This window comes from Stegostoma tigrinum, chromosome 30 (assembly GCF_030684315.1).
Source record: "Stegostoma tigrinum isolate sSteTig4 chromosome 30, sSteTig4.hap1, whole genome shotgun sequence".
NCBI classification, from domain to species: domain Eukaryota; kingdom Metazoa; phylum Chordata; class Chondrichthyes; order Orectolobiformes; family Stegostomatidae; genus Stegostoma; species Stegostoma tigrinum.
This window is the reverse complement of record NC_081383.1, coordinates 21381305-21403530: the sequence shown is the minus strand read 5'-3', so window position 1 is coordinate 21403530 and position 22226 is coordinate 21381305. Positions and strand designations below refer to the sequence as shown.

The window sequence follows — 22226 nt, the reverse complement described above, 5'->3', positions numbered from 1 at the left end:
TTCCACTTGTTCACATCTTTTTTTCTAAAGTAAAAAAAAAGTTATGTCAAAAGTACTGTGTCTTCTGCTTGGCTGGTGAAAGTCTGTGAATATGTTCAGTGGAAGACTGATTCCGTGTTTTATTTGTAATGGGTTCTTTTCCACAGTACACAGGCTGCTGCAGAAATGAATTCAGCTTGGCATGATGCAAGCCACAGATACACAAGTTGCTCACATCCTGATTAGATTCCACAACCAATTCATATGAATTTTAAACATTTTGAACAGTTCATTGTGCAGGAATCCTACAAAAAGGAGGAAACTTTTCCCACTCTTGAATAAGTCCATGACAAACCTATAGTCATAGAATACCTAGAATCTGCAACGTTTTCTGTTGCAACATGAAAGTCTTCAAAGACCTTTCAATTTCTAAGTACACATTATGCCCAGCTACCTTAAAAAACTACAATGTAAAGTCTAATAATGCAAAAATATAGTTTTGCTCATTTTACATAAAATAACTCCCTACAAATGAATGAACTAGCTTTTGTAATGCACTCATTTTGTTGGCCCTCCAGAAAAACCTGATCATACAGGCAGGGCAAGAGCAGGTCTGTAGAATATTTTGTCCATTGGCTAACAATTCCTCCCAGCCAACTACCAGGGAGATATGGAGTGGTTGAGTGTCAATTGAGTAAGACAAATATTTTTGCTGGGAATGCTGCAAACCAAGGACACCAAAAGTTCTCTTTTTAAAACAAAAAGACCAATTGCTTACAAAACAAGCAAAAAAGGACTTCTGAAATTTTGTTCCAAAACAACCTCACATCCTTGTAAGTTTCATTAAAACATACTGGGATTTAAGATAAGCTTAGGCACTAACTCCTTTTTTCCACTGTGGGGAAGATTTTTTCTTTGGGCTGTAGAAAAAACCTTTTTGCAGCACAGAAATCCAGTACTTCAACGATATATGTCGACTTCCCTCCCACCCCCCCACCCACTTTTTTAGATAGGTACAGCAAATGCATGGGTTCACATTTGCAATTCTGATCCAGAAAGGATTCATCAGTTTATCATCTTTTTGGCAGAACAAGGTTTCTTCCTTAAAGAGAAAGATGACGGATGATGTGCACCCTCTTGCTCAACAGCTTCAGTTATACCAGGCAGAAGCAGCTGTGAGAAAGATAAAATAGTTAGGATATCTTACATGTTTTTACATTGTATTTGCAATTATCTAACCAATTTGAACTAAAAAAAACTGCACTGATTTTCACAAATGCACATATTGTTCAACAATCCAAATCTCCAAAAGTGCTCTCATATGTTCAAAGCAAATAAGTAAATCCATTTTATACAATTACCAATTGTAAACTAAGGCAAAACTTTGAAAGAAAGTTGTAATTTTACTTGGGGAGAGTTCCAAAGTTTATCGTTATGAACTAAACAGCACACACAAAGAATAAAAATAGAAATTGCTGGAAGAACTCAACAATCATTGATTTAAATGGGGCAAGCTAGATGGTGCTAACCACTAAGCCAAAATGCCGTGGAAACTTAGGGTTAGCACCATCTAGCTTGCGCCACTTAAATCAATGATTGTTGAGTTCTTCCAGCAATTTCGATTTTTATTCTGTGTGTGGGCTGTTTAGTTCATAACGATAAACTTCAATTCAGTTGCTTTAGAGCTCTTTCCAAGTTAAATAACCTTCCACTGCACATTGGCTTAGTGGTTAGCACTGCTGCCTTATGGTGCCAGGGATCCGGGTTTGATTCCACCCTTGGGCGACTGTCCGTTTGGAGTTTGCACGTTCTCCCAGAGTCTGCGTGTGTTCCTCCGGTTTCCTCGCACAGTCCAAAGACGCACAGGCTAGGTGAATTGGTCATGCAAATTGCCTATAGTGTTCAGGGATGTGTAGATTAGGTGGGTTTAATCAGGGGGAAATGGGTCTGTGCGGGATGCTGTGTCGGTTGGTGCGGACTTGTTGGGCCAAAAGGACCTGTGTCCAAACTGCAGGGATTCGACGGTCTATGATTTACGAAGAAATTATATTCTCAAATGCAATCTTGGTCCAAGTTGATAAACTGCATATTTTGATCAACTAGACAAATTCAAATTAGTCAGTTTTTACACATTGAAAGTACTGTAAGAATGCAATTTGTACCTGTTATTGAACAGGATACTTTTAGTGATTTCAAAAAGCTCAAGGTTAAACAAGTATCACTCAACATTACATCCAAAGGGAGATACAATAAGGAGGCAATGCTTTCCTATATCTGTGCAGTCTGATGCAGGGGAATTAGATCATTTATTGGGTCAAGGAGCCTAGACTGGTCATATTTCTTCTGCTCAGCCAAGAACTCACCAAGGCAGACAGATGGCAGCAGAGACTGACTACCTTAAGTCTATTCTAATTTAACAGTAATAAATTTACTGTGCCATCAGGGAGTTTTCACACCTAAACTGAATTGTACCAATTTAGACTGCTTATAAAACTTTATTCACAAGGGTTAAAAATCTGTTTCTCACTTTCCAGCATGCTATAGATTGGGATTTTACCTTCTACATGTGGCTCACTGCATTGTGATTATCTCCCAGACTAGGATGTGCAGCTGAAAGGGGCAGTGGCTGCTCTCCTACTACTGCAGATACCTTCTCCTCTTCCCTTCGTTTAAGGCAAGCAGCTTTAGGGTTCAAATTACGTTCTAGAGGAAAAAAAACAATGTGGAAAGAAAATACAAACCATAAAATTGTTAGAAATATAGCAAACCTTTGATATTTTTCACTACAATTCATCTTTCACAAAATTAAAAATATAAACATTGGAATAAAAAGTACATCAAGATCTCTACACTGCAAGTGAATTCTTTTACACATATTTGTTACACATACTTTGGTGCCAAATTACGGACACTGCCAAATGTTTAGTGACAGTAATGTTGTCAATTAGTGCAAGCATCCAGTGAGGATATTGTTGCAGAGAGGAAGTCCACGAGTAAAAATTATTTCTCATTCTACATTAACTTTACAGAGAGGAAAATAAATATTTCAATTTCTAATGTATAGCCATGTTGAAAATATTAAAAACTTATAATTTATATCATGATGGAAAAATCTGGCATTACACAAAGAAAACTGAATTTTCCAGAACAAAAAAAGGTTCACCAGTAGTCATGACTTAGAATGCGGAGAGAGAGCACACGAGAGGGGGGAGGGGCTATTTCAGATTATTCAAGAAGAATCACGATGAGTGAGATAGTGGCGATTCAGAGTTCAGCTTAGTTATCAACCAAGAAAAGCTGTAGCATTAAAACGCCTACTCCAGGTGAAAGCATGTAGGAACTGAATCTTAATTCTGAGGATTACAGATGTAAGGGAATTGCCAATCAGAATTTTACATTTCCCACAGAGTCAAATACATCGGGATTTCTGCACAGTCCCAACGTGCAATTCCAGCCTACATTGCTGTAATGACCATTTGGCTATCAGAATATCTGATCATTAATAAAAAGGGGATTACAAAAATCATAATACAAATAATTTGGCATTTCCTGTAATTACCTTCACAATCCCTTTGCCTGACTGAAAATATCTACCACCATGCTCTACTTCAGATTAAGTACCGTTGTTCATTAACATCCCCATATATCCATTCAACTCATATGAAGGCTTCAAAATGTTTTAATGGGAAGGGAATTGAGCTTTTCCTTTCAAACGTTTACTGTTCTTCCAATTTGGTTTCAGCAGCATAGATAGACAAATTCTCATTAAGTATCAGAGTCCAAGAAATGAGTGTTGGCAAGTTGTTCAACTATGAGGAAGGATTGACAAGCAATTTGAATTTGAAATGTTAACATTAATATAAACATTTTGCAGAAGTCCTGAGAAGTCCTGCCATCAGAAGCAGGGGCCCCAGCAATGTTGTCCTTGAATTAGGAAGATAACAAATACAGAGCTTAGAACAATCAACTGTCCCACAGCCAACTGATTAAATCAAAGTTCTGCAGTTCTGCCTTATACAGCTGTGAATCAGGGGCAATTAACTAACCAAAAAGAAGATGCTCAATGAACTTTCTCCGTTCCCAATGACAGGAAAGTCCAGTGTATTGGCAGCATGCCTAGCAGGAGAGATGTGTGGGGAGGCAAATCATCTCAGTTTCAGGACATGTTTACAATCAATCTTCAACTTTAATTTTTCTTTGGTCAGAGGGGTGGATGTCTGTGATGATTCTATGTGCATCTCAGACAATGAAGCAATCTTGTCCCGCATGAACAAGATGTGGGCAACGTTCAGGTATGCACTCGTGAAATAGGTCAGTGTAAGCCACACTTAGAGTGAGAGAAACTTGATGAGACAGAGAGAGTGAGCAACTGTGAATTTCTGCCAAAAAGGTGCTTTAATTAAAGGCTAACACCAAGAAATAAACAGTGGGTTGAGAGGCTCACCTGTAGAGACCAACTACAGCATGACATCACAAATGCAGGGAAAGCAGCTAATTGGTGGGTAGGTTTGGTCAGCATTTCTAATCTTTCAATTGAAAGTTCAGTATGTAGTTTGTGTTTTAAGATTTTAGACATTCTTTGTCCTTTTTGAGAAATAGCTCTAAACTTCATAGCAAATCCATTCTTATTTTAGGGATAACAAATGGGTTGTTTTAAAGAGTTAGGGGACATGAAATCAGAACAGCCAAGTAAAGTGTATAACCTGTGGCATTTGTGAAGTTATGGGGCATACTACATATCCCAAGATAAACACATCTGCAGGAAGTGTCACCAATGCAAGCTTGAACACAGTTTCAGAACTTGAATAGTGGTTGGAATCACTGCTGAGCATCAGCAAACCAGAGGATCTGTGGATAGTGCGTATATGGAGGTGGCCACACTACAGTTTAGAAGGTGGCAGGCAGAGAGCCTGAGGTGACTACCAGGCAAGTTGTGCAGGACTGAGATAGGGTTAGGGTTAGGGTTAGAGCTAAATCATACATGCTAGTCAGCATTCCCATTTGGAAAGCGAAGAGGGTGACTGTTTCTTTGGGGCATGCAACTATAGCCAAGTCCAAGTACCACAGGTGACTCAGCTGTACAGGGGTGGGGTAAGAAGAATGGAAGAGCAATAGCTATGAAGGGTTCCATGGTTAAGGAAGCAGACAGGCATTTCTGTGACGGTAAACATGACTTCAGGATGCTCTGTCGTCAACCATGTCACAGCACAGCTGCAGAACATCCTTCTGGGAGAAGAGAATCAATCAGTCAGAAGTTGTTGTTGCTGACGATGTGTACAATATGGGTAAGATGACGGATGAGGTTCAGAAGCCAGGTTTCAGGAAGGAAATTTAAAAAGCAGGACCTTGAAAGCAGTAATCACAGGATTATTTCCAAAGCCACATGCTACTGAGCACAAGAACAGAAGGAATGATCAATTAATTATGCGGCTGAAAAACTGGCATAGGAGGGAGGGCGTCAGTTTTCTCAGAGTTGAGACTAGTTCTGGGGTGGGTGGGACCTGTACAATTGGATGAGTTACACCTTTATGGGATTGGATTTGTTATTTTCAACAAACGATTTGCCAGCATGGCTGTGGGTGGCTTTAAACTAGTTTATCAGGGAAAGGGAACTTGAGGGATAAGCTAAATTGGAAGATAGTAAAATTGGTAACAGGAGACTGAAAAGATGCCTGAGAGACTAGAAGAAATTGAGTATGCTTTGAAAGTATAATGATACCAATAAGACAAAGGTAAGGGCATCTAAATTCATGCAGCAGTCACCATAAGGTGGATAATCCAAAAAAGTACACAGAGATACATGGTATGATTTAACGGACATCACAGAAATTTGCTGCATGGTGCCGGGACTGGGAACTGAATACTCAGATATTTGACAATTAAGAAGGGCAAAAAAGGAAAAAGGAGATGGAGTTGAGCTGTTAAGGGATGGGATAAGTACATTAGTAAGGGAGGATTTCGGACTGTTCTTCCAATGTGTGGAATCTGTTTGGGTGGAACTAAGAACACAGGACATAGAACTAAAGGCAATTCAACCCCTTACAAGGCTGATCTCCTCTCAGCCTCAACTCCACTGTTCCTCGCCCCATTATTAATTAAAAATCTATCTCCTCCTTAAATGAACTCAATGCCCCAGCATTCATTGCACTTTGTGGTAGCAAATTCCGAACATTCATGACCTTTCGAGAGAAGCAATTTCTCACCTGTTTTAAGCCTGCTACCCCTTATCCTAAAACTACCGCTTCTTGTTCTAGATTGCCCCACAAAAGTAAACATCCTTTCTATGTCTACTTTGTCAAATGTCCTTTAGCATCTTCTATACCTCAAGTAGATCCCCTTTCAATCTGGTAAACTCGAGAATATAGATTGAAACTGCAAAATCTCTCTTCATAAGACAAATCCCTCATCTGAAATCAGATATTGGTTGCAATTAATTATGATACATCAAATAGTACAATTCTAAGGATTATGTTATTAATCATGAGATGAGAGAAGCAGGTAGCATGAGCAACACAGTTTTCATGGGTGACTTTAACATGCACAGTGAATAGGTAACCAATTGAGCTCAACAGAATGCATTTCCAGACTTTGTTAGGGGTGATTTTCTACAGCAAAGTGAGGAGGAGCCAACTAGAGGACCTGCTATTTTAGGGCTACTTTTATTCATCAAAACGGCTAATTAACACCCTTCTTGTAAAAAGGGCCTTTAGGAAGGGGTGACCACAAATTGCTAGAATGCTACATTTTGTAGCAAGAGAGATAGTTTATTCTGAAGCAAAAGGCATTTAATTTTAGTAAATAACAATCATGAAGACATGACGTGCAAATTGGCTGAGAAAAATAGGGAAAGTACATTACAATGCATGACTGTACATCGTTCTTTAAAGACAATCCATTGATAATGACAGGATGTACAGCAACTGTACATTCCTTCAAGGTGCAGTAAAATAAAAAGTCAGTCAACTATGGCTAACAAGGCTTGCATAAAAGATTAAGAAAAGGCCTATAAAGTTGCCAGATATTGCAGTAATTCTAGGGTCAGAGTTATAGGTTACAATAGAAGGACCAAGATAATGAAAGGGAGAATAGGATAGGAGTGCAATTTAACAAAAAAAAAATACACTGTAAAAGCTTCCATAGGCACATAAAAAGAAAAAGTCTGGCTAAAAGAACGTAGGTCCATTACAGGCAGAGTCAGGAGAATTTATAATGAGAAATAAAGAAATGGCAGATAAGCCAGGTGATTAGTTTGTATCTGTTTTCACTGAGGAAGGGGTCAGAAATGTTCCAAAACTAGAAATTCAAGTGGCTAGGCAGAATGAAGAGTTATAGAATCATACATACAGTCATATAGCATAGAAAGTAACGCTTCGGTCCAATTCGTCTATGCTGACCAAGTTTCCCAAACTAAACAAGTCCCACTAGCCTGAGTTTGCCCCAAATCCCTCTAAACCTTTCCTATTAGTGTACCTAGCCAAATGTCTCAAACATTGTGACTGTACCTGCATCTACCACTTCCTCTGGCATTTCCTTCTACCTACAACTCACTGTGTGGAAAAAAAGAACTGCCTCAGGTCCCTTTTAAAGCTTTCTCCTCTTACTTTAAAAAAACTAGACAAAAGACCCTACAGGATTCTGATTAGAAACATTAAAGCACATAAAATAGGAGGCAATATACAGACATAGATGCATGCTTGGACGGTCATTTTCACAAAGGCATGCTGTGACTACTGCGTACTGCAAAGATCAATACTTGGGCCTCAGCTGTTCATAATACATGTATTATCAATGATCTGGGGACTTGTATAGTATTTCCAAATTAAGTAGGAGGCCTAATGTAATATTTCCAAATTAGCAGTTGACATGGAGCTAAGTGGGAATGAGTTTTGTGAAAAAAATGTGAAGTGGCTTCAGGAGATGGACTGGCACTGTGATTTGTAAAGAATATGGAAGACAATGTGGAAAAATGAGATTATCCACTTTAAAATCAGAAGAAACAAAAGGATCAAAGTATTCCTTAAATGGTAAAGCATTGGAAAGTGTAAGTGTACAAAAAGGACACAAATGTCCGAGGTCAATAAATCTCTGAAGGTTAACATGCAAATACAGCAAGATCTCAGGGGAGCTAATGGCATGTGAGCCTTTACTACTAGAGGACTTGAATACGGAGTAGCAAAGACTTGGTTCAATTTATAGAATGTTGGTTCGGCCAAACCCGAAATACTGTGTGCAGTTTTGGTCTTCATTTCTCAGGAAAGATATCATTGACATTGAGGGAGTGCAAAGAAAGGCAAACTTGAGCCCTATGAAGATGAAGATGACGATGACCGATGAAGTGTGATTGGGCAAAATAGTCCTGTATTAAGAACAAAGGAAATTACAGCACAGGAACAGGCCCTTCGGCCCTCCAAACTTGCGCAGATCCAGATCCTCTATCTAAACCTGTCGTCTATTTTCCAAGGATCTGTATCCCTCTGCTCCCTGCCAATTCATGTATCTGTCTAGATACATCTTAAATGACGCTATCGTGCCCGCCTCTACCACCTCCACTGGCAATGCGTTCCAGGCTCCCACCACCTTCTGCTTAAAGAACTTTGCACACACATCTCCCCTAAACTTTTCCCCTCTCACCTTGAAATCATGATCCCCTAGTAATTGAGTCCCCCACTCTGGGGAAAAAGCTTCTTGCTATCCACCCTGTCTATACCCCTCATAATTTTGTAGGCCTCAAATCAGGTACCCCCTCAACCTCCGGCTTTCTAATGTAAATAATCCTAATCTACTCAACCTCTCTTCATAGCTAGCACTCTCCGTACCAGGCAACATCCTGGTGAACCTCCTCTGCATCCTCTCCAAAGCATCCAAGTCCTTTTGGTGATGTGGTGACCAGAACTACATGCAGTATTCCAAATGTGGTCGAACCAAAGTCCTATACAACAGTAACATGACCTGTCAACTCTTGTACGCAATACCCTGTCCAATGAAAGAAAGCATGCCGCATGCTTTGTTGGCCACCCTAATTGACCTGTGTTGCCACCTTCAGGGTACAATGGACCTGAACACCCAGATCTTTCTGTGCATCAATTTTCCCCAGCGCTTTTCCATTTACTGCATAATATGTATTCTCTAGGGTTTAAGGGGATAAACAGGAGATGTATTTATCATGTGTCCTTTGGTTGGTGAACGCCGATTCATTCAAGAGTTAACTTTAATTATTTCCCCTTTTCATCACTTGTAGGGAGGGGAACATTTCATCCTGTATCTTCAGTTCGAACTGGTTGTTCTTCTTTCACCTTTATAGAAAAGAATTGCTGCCCAAAATTGACTTGCTGACTCAAAAGCTTACTACACCAGGAGATGCAGTACAGAGGGAGGATATTTTGCATGACCTAATAGGCATGTAAGTTCAGATAAAGGCAAGGTTGAATTTGGCAACTGTTCAGGTTTGCAGACAGTGGCAACTCCGTTCAAATACTAGAAGACTGTTGGCACTCCTGTGACCATACTCCAATAAAAACTGCCATGTCGTGGAAGAAAGGTAGAGAGCAAGTGCTCCTGGCTAGATCTTTCTTTTCAAACTACAAACCACATGCTGCGTTCTCTTTGCCTCATATCTAAATAACTAAGCCAGAGATACAATGTCATTGTATTGTATTTGATTTACTTTCTGGGTATGGGAAAGGAGGGGATGTTTGTGCTAAAGTGAGTAATCAAAAGCAGCAAACAAAATCTTGGGCTGCACACAGTCCTAAGAAAAGAGCTAAATCATTCCCAGGAAGACTTCACCTTCAGTCTTCAGATTTCCAAAAATCCAAGCTCAACATTATTCCCACTACCTTCCTCATTTACCCTGTTTTCTCTCCTACTTTTCCCCCAGTTTTGATGGAAGCTTGCATTCTAGTCCTTCTTTTATCACCTCATGTTTCGCGAAATTACAATGTCTAACTTGTCACTCTCAAGTATTTCGTCTAAAAGACAGACGAAATGTTCAAAAGTGAGATTTACAATTCAACAGGCTTTAACAACTATTAATCCCACTTCATATCTTAAGAAATGCATGTGCATACGTATAAATACCACAATTCTGGCCTAACCCATGTACATGAAGTTAGAATAAATTCATGAAGGATTTAGTAAATGTCTACTACAATAGGTCAATCTTGATTAAGGTTATCCCAGAAGTATTTTTTTTCCCAAAGTTAGATTACCTAGCTCCTATTGCCGTAAATGTCGTGGGTGATAACCAATCAGCACAATATATTTAAAATGGTAGGATTAATCAGTGCTTGCTGATTACTGTTACTGTACACTACCTCGTACTTGCTGTTCAAGGCAGAGAATGACCTGGACGGCCTGCTGCAGGATGATCAGTTTGGTTTGAGCCTTATCAGTTTTTAAGTGCATCTGACACATGCGACCCAACTCTTTGAAAGCCTCATTAATGTCTCTGACGCGAATTCGCTCCCTCATATTATTTGCCAATCGCCTTTCACGGTCCTTCATTTCTTTTTCTTCGCCTGTAAAGCCTTCATCATGACTGCAGGATTCAGTGCCAACAGGGTTAGTTAGGGATGGCAATTTTGCAGAAGCTGTAATCCTTTTGTAGGCACATAAAGATATGAATACTATCAAACTTGTATTAGACACACCTTTACAAAGCTTCAAGTTTAAAGTTTCATAAAGGTGGTAAAATTTGTTTTAACAAATCAATTTGTATTTCTGAATTTGCTAATATTGATGGAGTGAGAAGCCAAAATACTGCATACAAATTTTGTCGATAGATGTAATCAAGGAAGCCCACAAAAGGATACACTGACCTTTAATCTTGAACCAATAAACTGTCACACCCAGAGCAAACAGCTAGAAGAGATAGGTACAGGAGATTATCATAACCCTTAGGAAATGCTATTTATGTCTCACAGCCCTAACTATATTTATAAATTTTCAACAGCTTCTATACTGGATAACTGCTTAATTTATTTCCATGAATATTTATAGATTTTCTTGAACGGGTTGAAAGTCAATTCAGGATGAATGGCTTATTGTAAAGTGGAAGTAAGTGTACAAAATAAGTAGCATTCATTAGGTTTAAATTCTCCTAAGTAAAGGCAATTAACTTGAAGAATCTTCATTTGTAAAAGGTGCTCTCAATTATATTCAATTGCTGGCATGTCCGATTATTGTCAAATTTAGTTTTCTTATTACGGGTCCTCCATATTAGATTCTCGGCAGCCAAACTTACTCCTTCCATTGCAATAGCTAAAACAAAATCAGCCCCCTTGAAAGTCCAAAGATTCTAATAGCTCACGATAAATAATTAAATCCTGGAAGCATTTCTATAGACTACTGGCAATTCACAGGTGCACCAGTCTACTTGTTTTTTGAATTCATCTTTGGACATGAAACTCAATCATTTAGTGTAGCTCGATTTTCTTTCAACACTGCTTTTGTTCTCCAGGCATTCATGTTTCCATATTCCTCTTGGTATTACGTCCAGATAATATGCCATAATCATGCAAATTTACATTAACCACTCTTAATTTGTCATAGCAATCTGTTATTTACCTTGTGTGCAAAGTGAGGCCAACTAGGAATTATTTCTTACCATCAACGTTTAGGGTAATTTCAGGGAACTAGTGGCACATTTTTGCAATTTAGACTGGGATTGAATAGGTCAAAACCCCAGTAAATTTGTCAATTGTAGAAGCCTATTAATTTAAAAGGAGCCAGACCCTCAGGTAAATCAGAATTTGGATCTATCACAGCACCAACAACAGAATCAGAGTTGCCAGACATGTCAGGTTGAATTCTTTAGATTTTACGTCAGTTCCCTGCTTTGAACACTGCTAAACAGCAAGTACGAGGTCAGAATGGAACCAGTGAGTGGGTGACAATGACTTGGAACCATCCAAGGCAAGAACAAGAGAGCAGAAAACACATGTTATGGAAATTAGAAAAGAGCATGACTAAGAGCAAAGGCTGGCCATATGGAAACACTCCCGAATCCAAGTTTGTAGAGCAAACTGCAAAGGAAATATTAGCTATATAAATATGCCAGGATATTCATACTTGGCATGCATTTAATTAGGGAGGAGGGGTGTTAGAGAATGGGATAAGAAGAACACAGAAGCAAGGTGTATAGGACTAGATGAGTAGAAAATATTCTCAAGCAGGATATTTCTATAAAAAGTGCAACAGAAACATAATATAATTTTGCTTTATCACTATGTAATATTGAGAAAGCCAGGGCATCAGGTTAGCCTAGAGGCAACCTCTGAAAGCTGAATCCAAACTTAATTTAAATGGACTACAAGCTATCATGCAGTCATTCCTTCCCTGACTTTCCTCTTGGAATTTTACTGGTTTCTGTACATGTTTGAGGTGATGGAAGTTGTGACAATTTAGGTAGAAGTATAATTAACAGTTATTGCTCTTCAAAATTAGGCTCTCGCCATAGGCACAGGCTAAAATGAATGCCATCAATTGCAATGTGGAAGGCAAAATTTGCCACATTTCTTTAAAAAAAGAGAGGTGGAGAGAAGACAAGGTTTGTGTTCAGATTGTTCCCAACTTGCAGTAAAGCTCTATTTTTCAGGAGCATATATTCATACTGCACAGTTGGAATAAATGTCCAATTTATGACCATGGACTCAGCAAACGCATGAAGGACAACACAGAGCGTTTTCCATTAATGCTTTTTTTCCCCTTCCCGTCTTGTTTGAAAATACTCTTAATAGTGTCATCACGTCTCTGGTAGCTTGCTCAAACACCTATTTTACTGAGCAAGGCTGTTGAGCATGTTGCAGCACACACAAGCCCAATTCTGTCCTTGCAAAATTTCCAGATACATGCACATGTCAATCAACATTCATAAACGCACAGCCTTCTGTTGGTACATGACACAGAGGAGTTTATCAGGCATGAATCTTAAAAAATGAGCTTTCAGTTCAATCAGTCTGGAACAAATTTTTCTGTAGTCATAGCTTTTCAAATTGTTTGGAATGTTTGGAACAGACATGCCTGCACGTTTCGTTAACTGTATTTAAAAAGGAGGCCTCTAGTTCATGCCATCTTTACCATTTCAATGGGCAAGAGAACAAGTGCAAAATTGAATCATAATTTTCTACTGCATTTAAATTTGTTGTGGAATAACCTGCTAGGATAAATGATATGCACTGCATGCAAGTGAAAGTTGTGTAAAACAGGATCAGGATCTTCAGGACAAACGGGGAAAATAAGCGTTTGGCATGTTGTATTTCAAGTAGAGATAGCTCCATGCCAGTTGACATCACTATGACCAACTGACCTCTGACTTGTTGTTCCAAGTTGAGAATGACTGATACAGCCTGGTGGAGAATAAGCAGTTTTGTCTGTGGCTTGTCACTGTTAAGGTGGAGTTGACACATGCGTCCAAGTTCTTTGAAGGCCTCATTGATGTCACGCACACGAAGGCGTTCACGAGCATTATTAGCTACTCTCCTTTCCCGCTCTCTCTCTGCCTTTTGCTCTGGGGCAAGGTGTTCATCATCATCTTGACTACTGACCAAAATATAATAAAAACATCCCTCAAGTACAAGATATCAAGTGCAAATCATAGCGGCAATCATATGCTGAATTCAAATATTTGAACTGAATAATACCTTCAACTAATAATCACTTTATAATACCAAGATATGAGGAGGAAACAATGTTCATACATTATTTTGACAGCTGCAACTGGGTCAGCAATAGTTCAATGTATAGCCCAATTTATCACGTATGTAAAACAAAAGCAAGTTATTTTTTGAACAAAAAAATATCACAACTCGATGCATTATATCTTAAATGTTAAATTATGATTTGTGCAAAAGCCTGTATTTCATTTGTAAATAATAGGCAACAAAATTGTGGAATATTTGATACATCTGCAAGACATCTCACCTTAACTTTAAGGCCTGTTCATCACATGATTGGGTTTAGAAGTCTAGTCAAGAAATAGTACATTTCAAGAACATACAAGTAAATTTTATTTAAAAAAAGGTTTTTGTTGAAAACCAAGTATTACATTCTACTTTTTGGGAGATTGAGAATATGGTTTCTAACTGTTCTTATTTCTATTTCAACTCTAAAATGATAGAAGAAGAATTTGTAACAGCAAATACCTACATCCTAAAGATTTCTAAATGTTATCAAACTACAACGTAAGATAGAGTCAACAAGGGACTAGGAACCGAACAATCTTATTCTGTGCTGTACTGTTCAATGATTACTCACGGTGCTCAAACATACTTCCTGTTGCAGCATGTGGTGTGACCAGGTTTTGCTGTATTTGAGCACGGATTGCTTTAGCATTTGAGTTGTCGTGAATGGTGTGGAACATTCTGCAATCATTGGTAAACATCCCTGATACTGACTTTGCCTCTGCTTAAGTATGGGTGGTGATATAAGGTTCAAAATGATGAAATTCTAATGAAACCAATGTAGTATCGGCACTTTGTTAAGATCTCAATGGCAGGAGGGTGATTTGTCCAAACCAAAATGATTTCAAATTTGTACGTGAAATATCAAGGTTAGCCAGGTGTTTGAAGTTTAAGATAGTAATTGCGGCACAACAGGACTGACTCACTTCCCATCAGAGTCATGTCGGCAGTGGCTTTCACATTCTGATGTTAGTTCTTTATATTCTCCAGTATCAAATGCACCTACACCTGCTCCTTCCTTGAAAAAGGATGCACGATTGGCAGCTTTGCTTTCAGTTTGAAAACAATTCATTAAACTGTAATCATAAATCAATCAAGACTCTTGATTAAGACACCCTGATAGGCTGTAAGGTGACCGTTCATGTGGAAGACAACTGTTGTAGCACCGCAAAGTGTACTTCTGTTCATACTGATCATACATGATAGATAAAGTTATCACAGCACTAATGTGCACTTATCCTCTGAACTCAAATCTTCCTTGAAATGAAATCTTGCTGGATTAAAACATTAAGCAAAATTATTGCATTATTTTTTGGATGCCCATGAATCAATATTCTGTCATTTATCAAAGAACTCAATCAGCAGTGAAAAATTCTTGGATGGAGGAGAGCGCAAAGGTTTTGGAGGGAAGTGAAAGAAACACATTAAAATAGCTTCAAAGCAATCAATTCTTAAGGAGAAAGTTGCAATGATACCCCACGTCTATAGGTGGTCATGTAAATTTTCCCCCCAATTTTTCATTTAATATTGAAAAGCAATACTTTCCATTTCGAATAAGTAGTTGGGAAAATTACGGTCTCTCCTACGTGCATTACTGCACTCCCACATTTAAGTTTATAGGCGTTGTGGAGGCAAGTGAGTAGTCTAATTTATTAATAAATAACTGGTTCAAATTAGCAGGGCAGATGGGGTGTCTAGACTGCAGTACATGAAAACTCCGTAGATGCTACTGTGATCCAAGGAAAACTTCCTGGGATCACAGTAGCGTCTACGGAGTTCAAAGTTTCCGTAGTTTCAGCTGAGAAGTTTGAAAGCCAGGGAATGTACTGCAGACATTGATGCATCACAGGGCAGATTTTGTTGGATTCTTAAAAATGAGGAGACAGCCACTTTACTGTAAGATACCATATTCTAATTTGGTTACTGGTCATAGTCAGGAAGAAGTGACTGCGAGTGAAGCAGAGGGTAGGAGGAGTGTCAGCTTAAGACCAGTGTCCTTGCAAATTGCTCAACCAGGGAAGTAGACTAGGCTGTAATCTAAATGGTGGAGCCAGAGATCTTATGTGGAAAGATGTGGCACGTCACGGTGACAAGGCAAGAGATGAAAACAGCAACACGGATCAGAGAGTGGCATGAGGGTACAGAAAGAAGGAAACCTCAAGACAAAACAGACGGATTTGCATGGGAATACATGGGCGGCACAGCGTTTAGTACTGCTCCCTCACAGCATCATGGAGCCGGGTTCAATTCCATCCTCGGGCGAATGTCTTTGGGACAACGCGCAAACTCCAGTGTCTGCGTTTCCTCCGGATGTTCCTGTTTCCTCCCACAGTTCAAAGACGAGCAGGCTAGGTGGACTGGCCATGCTAAATTGCCCATAGTGCTCAGGGATTTGTACATTAGGTAGGTGGGTTTGGGCGGGTGCTCTGAGGGTCAGTGTGGGCCTGTTGGGCTGAAGGGCCAGTTTCCTCACTGTAGGGATTCTTTGATTCAGAACAAAGCAAACTAACAGTACACACTGAAGTAAACAAATACAATCTAATAGTCTTTTGAGACAGTACCACAGTATGATAAGGACTGTCCTGATTATAGAAGAAATATGAATTTGAAGAAAAATTGGAAGCTAGGTAAAAGGTTAAGGGCTAACATTGTTAATACAAGATGGCACTTATATAATATTTAGACAGGAATTCAGAAGTTCAGAATGTAGAATCAATTTGGATGGAAATGATAAATATTAGGAGAAAAGTCAGTATTGACTGTGGTCTACAGGCCCTTTAACAGTAACGAACATGCAAGATAAAGTATACAGGTTGACCTGAATTTCTATACAAGCAGAGAAAATCAAACTGGCAGCGATCTGGATAAGGAATTCATATAGTTTTTTAAGAAAGAAAAGCACATTTTAGAATTGACCAGAGAGTTTATATTTGACTTGGCAGTGTGTAATTTTACAGGTTTAATTAATAACCTAAAAGCAAAATGGAGCAGAAACCACTATTATTTTACATTCACCTTAAGAGAGAGAGAAATGTGTCCAAGACTAACATTTTAAACATAACATTTAGCTTCGGCCTTTTACAATCACTTTGTTGCAGAACATTTTACAGTTAAAACTCCTTTCTGCTGGGCATTTCAGATATGCGAGGTGGAAATAGGCATTTGTGAAGAGAACAGTGACTTGGATCCAGACAATACTTTAACAGTTAACCCATACCCTCAAATTACGAAATTCCCGCTACATGCTAAAAAAGGAGAGTGCCAAGTCCTTGTCTGAACTTTACTTAATTGTAGTGTTCAAACTGGTTGCAAGTTGAGCTCCTTTCCATTTTGTCATACTCAACTGGTGTTCTATAGTAACTCCATATAAGTGCAGCATTATGCACTTAGTTGAATTGAGTCTTTCAAAATTAAACAGGTTTATAAATATCACAAGCAAAATACTACATTTACAAATCCACCTACGAAGTTACCAGACCCCATATATGCAAAAGGAACCTAACTCCAGAAATTAAGATACAACGAAGAAAGTGAAATATCATAGGATTGCAGACTCTATCAGCTAGGATGTGAAATTCAAGTTTCAAGCCAAGAAGTACTGAACAGATAATCCACCAAGTGAACACTAACTAGTAACAAAACTGGCAATCTGATCCATACATCTTTACGCAACATATTCCCAACTATTCACCCAGTGAATCATTGGGGAATACAGATATGCAATGAAAAAGGGCTTTTGTTTCATTGATAGGAATGCAAATTCACAAAGATGTTCAATGTATGTACTTCTGCAACTGTTATTTTCAGTAACAGTTTCCCCAAACTCTGCTGACAACATTCCAATTGTTACCAAACAACGCAGTTGTCAAATTTACCTGTCATACTGACCAAATATACAGTCAAAATAGATACTGATGAAAATATCACTACAGATGTCTTGCCAACATATTCAAAACTTCCACAAATTTTCCATTAAACACTATATTACATAGTCAACATTTTCAAGCTGTACTGCTTAAGTGAATTAATCGTTCAAAGCAAAAAATAGTACATGATTGCACAGCTTTTACTGAGCTTTACTCCAGACCAGGCAATTAGGAAAAATATTCTAGAACAATAAAAAAAGTACCTTGTTCTTGATGCCCTTGATGACATTTTGGAATCTTTCCTCTCATCTTCTGATTTGTCTTCAGAACCTGAGGAATTGTGATTTTCATCATCCTCCTTTTCTTCTCGTTTAATGTCAGCATTAGATTGGCTAACACTTGATCTCTGCAGACCACTGGACATTCCTAAAGCAGAATGCAAAACAAAAAGTTACATTTTTGATTTAGCTACTAGTTGACCAAGAGGAAATAAAGGAGATAACACCGTGTGGAGCTGGAGGAACACAGCAGGCCGGGCAGCATCAGAGGAGCAGGAAAGTTGACATTCAGGTTGAACCCTTCCTTAGTAATGGGGAGGGTGAAGGGAGATCAGAAATAAATAGAGAGCGGTGGTGTGGGGCTGGGGAATGTAGGTGGGATGGCGATAGGTTAGTGCAGGTAGGGAGTGGTGGGGATTGGTCAGTGAAGTGGAAGGGGCGAATAGGTGGGAAAGAAGATAGGTTGTGTTAGGTCAAGGAGGCGGGGATGAGAGGGAGGTTTGGACATAGGTGGTGGCCAGGGTGGGCGGGGCAGATTTTAAAACTGGTGAAACCCATGTTTAGGCCATCAGGCAGTAGGCTCCCAAGGCAGAATGAAGGACTGCTCCTCTAGTTTGCGGGTAGCATCATTGTGACACTGGAAGCGGCCCAGGATCAACATGTCACCCAGGGAGTGGGAGGGGGAGTTAAAATGGTTCGTGACCGGAAGGCATCGTTTTTCGTGTAGAGAGCAGGTGCACTACAAAATGGTCTCCGAATCTCTGCTGGGTCTCACGTGGCCTGCTGTGTTGCTCCAGCTCCGCACTTAGTTCTGACTCCAGCATCTGCAGTTCTTGCTATCTGAAGAAATAAAAGGGGTTTGTTCACAGATGCATTTTCAAAGTCATCCAGTAATGGTTCAGACATAGACAAACTTTACAGCTTTGATCTTTCAGTAATTTCAAAACAAAGACGCTTACACTCTATACTTTAAATTGTACGTAACCCTGACAGGAATTTTAAGCTTCAGTGGAGAAGCAGCAGTACAATCAGGAAACCTTCAGTGGAGGCCACGGAAAATACAGCATTATAATCAGTGCCCAAATGAAAGCACTGCAGTTGCACAGATAGAGGAAGTACCATTTCTAATATCTAAAGCAGAAATTATTTCTTTAAAGAATTAATGTAAAATAAAAGCAGGTTTATCAATTTAAAAAAGGGAATTACTTTAGAATCCTCAGTGAGGTACATATACAGCCAGGTGCTACTTGAGTGTCGCTCGATGACAGTGGCTAATGACTATGGTGACCAAGAACTGGTGGAATAACAGATTTTGTTTCGTTAATCAGGTTTATGTAAAAAATAGGGAAAGAACCGCAAACAAAGCAAGAATTCGGAGAAGCAGTTGGTTGGAAGGCTTGGTAAGTTTTTTTGTAAACAGTAATATTGCTGTGGCTTTTCATATTGTTCATATTATTCACTTTGTTTCTACAGGAAAACACTGAACATTAAATACTTTGGCTACCCTCATGCAAAAAGGGATGAGAATGTTTTCAATGTGAGGAAGGAGTCTGGAACTCCTTCAAAAGTAAGGTTAGGGAGGGACGAGGTCAACAGTAAATAGTAAAGCATTTTTATTTGTATTAAATGCCTCAATCGGGAAATAAACTGCCTAAATCTAGTCAAAAGCATACCCGTCTACTTATAGAACAAACTACAGGTAAGTCATTATTCCCTACTGAAGTACCCAAATATTGATTGAGAAGATCTCATATCTCAGTAACTTTTGCAAACAATTTTTATTCCTCTATCCTTTAACTGCATTTACCTGACTTTTAAATACACTAATTTTTCATTCATGAACAGTGATGCATAAACATGAAAATTCTCCTCTTGAGATTATATCTTAAATCAAAAGACCAAAGACAATTTGTTCTCAAATGTTTGCATTTTTGCTCATCTACAACTAGCCTATTATTAGCTAAGGGCTGCCTGCAGTAATTATGTTTTCTCAGCCTTCATGCAGTAAATCAATTTATCTCTAGTACTGTCAAACTGCACAGCTTCGATGAGTAACACCAGGTGATAAGGCAATAACTGAATCCTTATATTTGCTATGACATATCATTGTGAAGTTTCAAAAGATCTCTGCTGGTTTACAATTTGTTTGATATTCACATCTATCTTGAAAGAAGTAAGTGCAAAATACAATTCAAATATATTGATACACCAATACTAACCACTGTAGGTTTCTTGTGGTCGGTTAAGGTCTGACAATGCAGTAGTTTGTGATGGGAGTGCACGACTAGGCAGAACACTAGCATTACTAGATATTCCTGTACCTTCTTCATGAGCTGCAACCTGAAAAATAAATTCATTTTAGGAATAACATTTTGCACAATCTGAAAGCTATGCAAAATAAACTGTAAAAGGGACATTTAGATGAATACCCCAAAACCTCAAATAAACAGAGCAGGTTTATGGGACTTAAGAGAATTAAAAGCTGCGGGACAATTGTGCAACGCTCAAAAAGTCTACACTGATACAGGAACTGTAATTTGGGTGAAATAGTGAACTAAAGTTCCATGTGCCATTTCTGGTCGAGGTTTAACATATCTAAAAACACCAAGCGAGTTCTCTGGGTTACGTGAACAATACACTCTCTTGATCAATGCCAGTTTAAAAACAATGAGAATTATGATCATTGCTGCTTACAGGTTCTTCCTGTGACCGACTTAGCTGCTGTTTTGTCCACAACAGTGGCTTAACTTAAAAGTAAATTTTACTGGCTAGGATGTACTGAGACCATGAAGGACTAAATCAATAGTTTTTTTACCCAGAGTGGTGGATGCATGGAATGCACTGCCAGTGGTGGTGGTAAAGTCTGATACATTATGGACACGGATGATAGTAAAATGAAGAGTTTGCAGTTAGTTTGGTCTTAGAGTACGATAATAGGTCAACACAACATCATGGGCTGAAGGGCCTGTACTGTGCTGCATTGTTCCATGTTCTTCTGACTCACTAATTTCAGTACTTCATTTACATTGTGCATCCCAAAATTCACCAGTGCTAAGTAAACCCTGTACTGAAATGCAACATTTGTATCAAGAGAAACTGCACATGTATTGAGTTTGTGCTCCCATCTCTAAATCGGCTAAAATTGGATCTGCAGTGTTTGTACCAAATCTGTTATTAAAACATGTCTATTTTAGTTGTTCAATTTGAACACCAGGAAAATGAACCAGTTTTCAAATTGGATAGACAAATATTTGGCCTCAACTCTGAGTTTTGACATAGGACTCATCCTGAAAACAAATAAAAGATACGATAAAATGAAACAGATACTTCAGAACTGCAACTGTGATTCTATATTTAGACAGATACTCAGTTAGCCACCTCACAAAGATACAGGACGTCTGCCTTGACAATCTCGAATAGAACCAGCATTGCAGGAAGTTACATCATGTTCTTTGCTTATCTTTGACTGAGGCTAAGATGTGCAATGATTTATTATTTTGAAACTAGAGTCTAACGGTTATCGTAAATACACTCTCTCAAACAACTGAAAAGTCAAAAAAGAACTCAGCCAGCTTTCACAAAGATACTTCACAATTTGTCTAAACTGCTAACTTTAGAGAAAGCCATGCAAGAACAAAGGAACGTTTTCACCTGCACATTGCTGCAGACAAAAATAGAAGCTAGAATCCCAAAACAACTGCACTACAACATAGGCCAGCGAAGTAGGTGAAGGAAGTTTCAAAGCAGGAGAAAAGGATGCATCATGCCTGGCTCAGCTGTTTGGAAGGAGATCATATTTACATTTGCAAAGGATCAAAAATACAAGAGAAATTTTGCAAAGAATATGATCAATTCTACATAATAGAACATTATATAAAAATTCGTGAGCAGACAAACACTGTCAACTTTTTTTATTAAGTGACATGAATGAAGCTTAACCCTTGGAATCCTGATGGTTACAAGGAGTTTTGATAAGATGACACCGTGTAAATGTTAGATACATTCCGATGACAATAACAACACCACCACCTAAAGCAAACTTCACTTTGAAACTCTGCTATGGGGGAAATAACCTTGTGACTTATCAGTTTCTGCACAGAAATTCATTCTTGTTCACTAGAACGTAATAATACTTGTATATATAAATTATGAAGGAATAACTCTCACCATTGAATGCCTATTGGCTGACATCAGTCCTGGGGGTGTAAATCCTGGACCTATACCTCCAACTGGGCCATTGTGTGATGGTCCTATTAACACATGCAAGTCACCATGGCTACCAGGCATGGCAGTTGCAGATCCAACAGCATGACTACGTAGAACATGAATGGCATCATCCAGTCGGTCTAGTCGATCCTCCATTTTATTCTGCTGCTTAGAAAGAAATGAACGGTTCAAAGTTTTTTTAAAAATTGTTAATTACA

General features: G+C 38.7%; 1 protein-coding gene across 10 annotated transcripts in view; it reads right to left on the bottom strand.

The window, feature by feature from the left end:
• Nucleotides 1–973: 973 nt before the first annotated feature.
• LOC125465836 (transcription factor 12-like) overlaps nucleotides 974–22226 on the bottom strand; it is a 129315-nt gene continuing 108062 nt past the window's right edge. For 4 of the 10 annotated variants that reach the window (XM_048559739.2, XM_048559733.2, XM_048559740.2 and 1 more), the window contains 6 exons: nucleotides 21970–22176; nucleotides 20022–20142; nucleotides 17788–17950; nucleotides 13286–13518; nucleotides 2537–2682; nucleotides 974–1152 (listed from right to left, as the gene is read on the bottom strand). In XM_048559739.2, the coding sequence (XP_048415696.1) occupies nucleotides 2540–2682; nucleotides 13286–13518; nucleotides 17788–17950; nucleotides 20022–20142; nucleotides 21970–22176 (867 nt within the window). In that variant the 3' untranslated portion in view covers nucleotides 974–1152; nucleotides 2537–2539. Of the gene's footprint in view, nucleotides 1153–2536; nucleotides 2683–10292; nucleotides 10517–13285; nucleotides 13519–17787; nucleotides 17951–20021; nucleotides 20143–21969; nucleotides 22177–22226 lie in introns of all 10 variants that reach the window. The other 6 variants (XM_048559735.2, XM_048559741.2, XM_048559738.1 and 3 more) reach the window with 5 other exon arrangements.